This window comes from Haliotis rubra, unplaced genomic scaffold (genome assembly GCF_003918875.1).
Source record: "Haliotis rubra isolate DU_JTF1 unplaced genomic scaffold, ASM391887v1 Scf4, whole genome shotgun sequence".
In the NCBI taxonomy this organism is placed as follows: Eukaryota; Metazoa; Mollusca; class Gastropoda; order Lepetellida; family Haliotidae; genus Haliotis; species Haliotis rubra.
The window spans coordinates 5,025,986-5,031,144 of NW_025767079.1; the positions used below are offsets into that span (position 1 = coordinate 5,025,986).

The 5,159-nt window shown below is 40.4% G+C and overlaps 1 protein-coding gene across 1 annotated transcript; it reads left to right on the plus strand.

Moving 5' to 3' along the window:
* Positions 1-2,975: 2,975 nt before the first annotated feature.
* LOC124287130 (zinc finger protein 808-like) lies at positions 2,976-4,676 on the plus strand. Its single transcript, XM_046723612.1, has one exon. The coding sequence runs from the start codon at positions 2,976-2,978 to the stop codon at positions 4,674-4,676; it is 1,701 nt and encodes a 566-aa protein (XP_046579568.1).
* Positions 4,677-5,159: the final 483 nt, after the last annotated feature.

Genomic DNA, 5,159 nt, shown 5'->3' on the forward strand with positions numbered 1-5,159 from the left:
TTAATTGATCTACATGAAATTTCCCGCTGTGACCTCTGATCGTTTTGTGGTTCCATTTACACCTCGTTAGTTGAAACTGGTTACCTGTCCCTCTGGCGGGGACACCTCACTGTGCCGCGGCTTTTGTTTAGGTTACTAGTGTACTGAACCATTGGAAACAGACACACAATGGAGGGATTAGTTACAGACTGTTCTAAAAAACGACATAAACAATTCATGATGGTAAGTATTTTTTGTTGAGGTTTGCTTATAAATGCATTATTGTACATAATGTACATTCAGTGTTGTACATAATACGTGGCCTCCACTCAATTTCCCTGTGGCCTATGAAATCATAGACAAGTGCCACAAAGGGAAGTTACCCCTTTAAAGAGGCCAAATGTAGAGATAACATCATTATCAGGTAATATGATACACCAGGCCTTATCACCCATACTGCATATCCTGATCATGTTGAACACCACTGCTTGTCACCGTCCATTAAACCATGTGGTCATCCTCATGGGTCTATGAACACGTGGACACTGTTTCTTCAAAGGGGAATTTAGGGTAGGGTAGGGGTAATCCTTGTTTGTTTTCAGCAACCTGATACATTCTGTCTCTAGTTCCACATTGACAAGAATCTCTGGAAGGTGGGAGTTGTCATACCTATTAAAGGATAACGCTTTTACTGCTGCTGAGAGATCCTAAAAGATAGGGACTTTTCTAACATTTGGCCTAGGGCTAGCTAGACAAGGGGTGCAAACCGGCTTCGCCTCAATTTCCTGCTAAGTTTTTCCCACATCGCCTGATGAGCAGACATATGAGAACGCCTAATATTCATAATCACTGAACCGTGGAGTCTCACTGGAACAGGCTAAGTTCCCAAGTGTCACTTCTCCCAGCACTCCATTATTTCTTAGAACAACATGAATTAAACTAAATATGTTAAGTAGCTTTATGTGACTTTGAGATGAATTTAGAGGAGGATATGTGGAAATATATAAGTATACGGTCTTGCTAATATCGTCAAGGATGTGTAGAAAGAATTATTGCTTGTAAGAACAATGCTTTGACTAAATTTAATTCCAAATGGAAACCTGACATGTCCATCGTTTGATGAGCGCTTCACTGTATATACTTTGAAAAACAATGATATGATATATGTATCTACACCTGCTGAAGTGAAATGAATAAAAAGAATGTGAAAAAAGTAAACAGGTTGTTTACCATTCATTTATTTATCCCAGCACTCCATTAATTCTTAGATCAACATAATTTAGCTAAAGAAGTTCAGTAGCTTTATGTGACTTTGACTTATGGAGGAAGATTCAGATTACTGGACTATCATCACGCTACAAGAAGGACGCCTACTTCAGGCAACTGGCCCTTGGAGCAAAGACCCTCCCACTTGCACCCCTCAATCAAATAGACAATACATGTATTTGGACAGTCGCTATTGCCGAAGCACTCATGGATGAGACGTGTACGAATTGTATGGACTATATAACTTTGACATGGGTGGATGAGGGCCTGTGGGATAAGCTTGAATGGAGTATGACATGTGTTAATGACTGAAACGGTGTGTTGTATAACTCATCTATTATTGTGATTGAGTGGGGCATGTGTTAATGATATGTTAATGATGAGTATAAAGTATTAAATATATATAAAAAAGGTCAGTTGCATTTTGTCATTCTTTGAACACCCCTCTGATCACTACATGTGGATTCTCCCATTCCCACTTCGCCTACTCCTTAGTAATCATCCAGGCGTTACATACCCACATTGCCTAAAAGATTTTCCGTACCTGATGGGTTAGCATTAGGCGAAGTGGGAGGACACCAGTCAAGACAAGCAAACAGTGTAAAGACGCCAGTCTGCTAGAGGGACAGTGTGTTAATTATATTTACGTTCTTTAGAAATCATCATTTGAACAATTAGTTATTATTAATAATAAGGGATTTGTGCAATTCTTATAAGTTATGTAAATCTGTATCCACAGAATGTAAACTATGCACGAAAACGTAGCTATATGACAAAAGAGTAATCGTGCCTGCCCAAACACGTGGTCGATGTCATACATATTTTTAAAGCGTTCGCTCGTCACGTTGAAGTCCTGGGTTAGATTCCTGGGTATAAAGTGTGAAGCACATTTCCGGTGTCCCCTGCTGTGATATTGCTGGAACATTGCTACAAGCGGCGTAAAACCAAACTCACTCATTCCTTTGTCGCCATAATGATCTATATTTCTGTCGCTGTACATGACGATACATTTATTAGGAAAAACTGAATATTAATTTTGCGTATAATTTTTTTCTATGCACTTATCCGATGTAAAATATATAACAACCGATTTTATGTTTCAGTAACAAGGTAAACGGATTTCAAGATTTCCAGAACTGCAAACTTTACTCAAAGTCACATAAAAGTAAAGCAGCTACTTGAGAAGACATCAAGGTGAATCGACCATATCCACCAAATCTACCTTGAACCTCTCAGCACGTGACCGGAAGATTGTCTCACATCGTCACTTCCCATGTTTTGACTACTCGTCTGCTTGTATCTGCTGAGGGCTAAGACGTGTATTGTCTCACGACGTCACTTCCTGTGTGTTGACTATTGTTCTTCTTGTATCTACTGAGGGCTTAGGCGTGTATTGGAAACCAAAAAACAATAACAATAACCATTTATTACACTACAACTATATTTAATTCCAAATCTCTGTTACTCTTTACCTATTTAATATTTTTTACCATTTTAATTCGGCCTCCCATTCAAATTTCCCTTAATACTCAGTAGTTGTTTTGTTGGGAGGGGGTTTGGAGGGTTGTTTTTTATGCTTTTTTAATTATTATTTTTTGTAGTAACACCACTCTTTCAAAAATTTCTATTTTTAGTTCCCCCTCATTTCTTATTAAGCGTACTACCCCGTCGCCGAAATACCTTAGTTGTGCGTGCGACGTTAAAGCAAATAACAACAACGTGTATTGGAAATGTACAGGCCAAACGCAGCTACGTGCGAGGTGTGCGGGAGACGAATGGCCACTGCATTTGCGATGAAGGCTCACCTGAGGATACATACGGGTGAAAGACCCTTCCAGTGCACCCAGTGTGACAAGACATACCTTTCAAACGACGCACTAGGCCATCACAAACGGTCAAAACACAAGAAAGCCAACACACAAGGTTATCAACTCAAAGTGTGTCTTTCAAATATCAAGCGGGACGATTTAAATAAACAAAATAAACATCCAGATAATACGTGGTGCAATAAAGGAAAACAACAACACAAAACTACAAAGGCGGATAGTGAAAAATGGGAGCTCATTGGTGATGAGAAGCATGGGACAAGCGAGATAACTCAGTCCGTGTTCGTGATGGACGACCATGTCTTCCCTACTTTCAAAGACACTGAAAAGACTCTGGAATTCGAACATTCGGAAGTGAATCGTAGACACGGTGATGAACAGATAAATTTGAATTTTTTGTCTGATAACGTTCCACAACCGTCAGTCGACGTTACCTGTAAGAATAACACAGGTCGTCATTTTGAGTTTGAGTCTCGGGATCTGAACACACAACGTTGTAGCAATGACAACGAAGAAGCTATAGTTGGTTCCGCTACGTGCGAGGTGTGCGGGAGACGAATGGCCACTGCATTTGCGCTGAAGGCTCACCTGAGGATACATACGGGTGAAAGACCCTTCCAGTGCACCCAGTGTGACAAGACATACCTTTCAAACGACGCACTAGGCCATCACAAACGGTCAAAACACAAGAAAGCCAACACACAAGGTTATCAACTCAAAGTGTGTCTTTCAAATATCAAGCGGGACGATTTGAATAAACAAAGTAAACATCTATATAATACGTGGTGCAATAAAGGAAAACAACAACACAAAACTACAAAGGCGGATAGTGAAAAATGGGAGCTCATTGGTGATGAGAAGCATGGGACAAGCGAGATAACTCAGTCCGTGTTCATGATGGACGACCATGTCGTCCCTACTTTCAAAGACACTGAAAAGACTCTGGAATTCGAACATTCGGAAGTGAATCGTAGACACGGTGATGAACAGATAAATTTGAATTTTGTGTCTGATAACGTCCCACAACCGTCAGACGACGTTACCTGTAAGAATAACACAGGTCGTCATTTTGAGTTTGAGTCTCGGGATCTGAACACACAACGTTGTAGCAATGACAACGAAGAAGCTATAGTTGGTTCCGCTTGGGAATGTAACCGCGGTTCTGATAATGTACCGGAACAGGGTGTTGGTATGCACAAAAACTCAAAGCAGACACTGCAAAATGGAAAGCAAATTCTTAAAAAGCCTTACAAGTCTAATTCATGTCAAGGGTCATTTGCGATTAAAAAGGGGTTCGAGAAGCACATAATGGCATCAGACTATGAAACAGGAGGTAAGAAACGGGCGTTTGAATGCGTTGTCTGTGATAAGGTATATGTCAGAAGGTGTACCTTAACCAGACACATGAGAACTCATACCGCGGAGAAGCCTTCCCAGTGTGATGTGTGTGAAATGAGGTTCTATCGGAGAGACTACATGCTGAATCATATGAAAAGGGTTCATAAGCATGGTAACGATGGCAACGCGGTCCTTTCGGCACACAAGTTCAAAGTCACCAAGATCTCCCCGATCCAATTCGAAGAAAAAATAATAACCGGTGACTGACGTTGACTGAAGGACAAACTGAAATCTGTAGGGCCACTAGAAATACTTCCTGGCAACAAACCCAGATTCTACACACCAACATCAACCACTGGAAGAAGCGGAAACTTCAAGAAAGCATCGAGATGCAGAGAAAGAAGCCAGCCATTAACCGGGACCAAGCCATTTACCTTCCCAGTGTATACTCTGTTGTCCTATCATCTCTTGGCTTAATCCGTTCATTGTTATCTTTGTACATTAATCCTATCCAATTGGTTTCCTATTATGTTGGTATTCTACATCACTCCACCCCCACTTTTGGATTTGTGTACACAATACATTGTTTTCTTTATGCATTAATCCAATCGTATTGGCTTCTCAGTCTTATTGACTTCCTATTTGTGTTGTTGGCTATGTAATTATATTGTTATCTTTGTACATTCTCCCTCCTTGCATTGTGTACACATGTTTTATCTATGTATATTAGCTCTGAAACGTCGTGTAAAG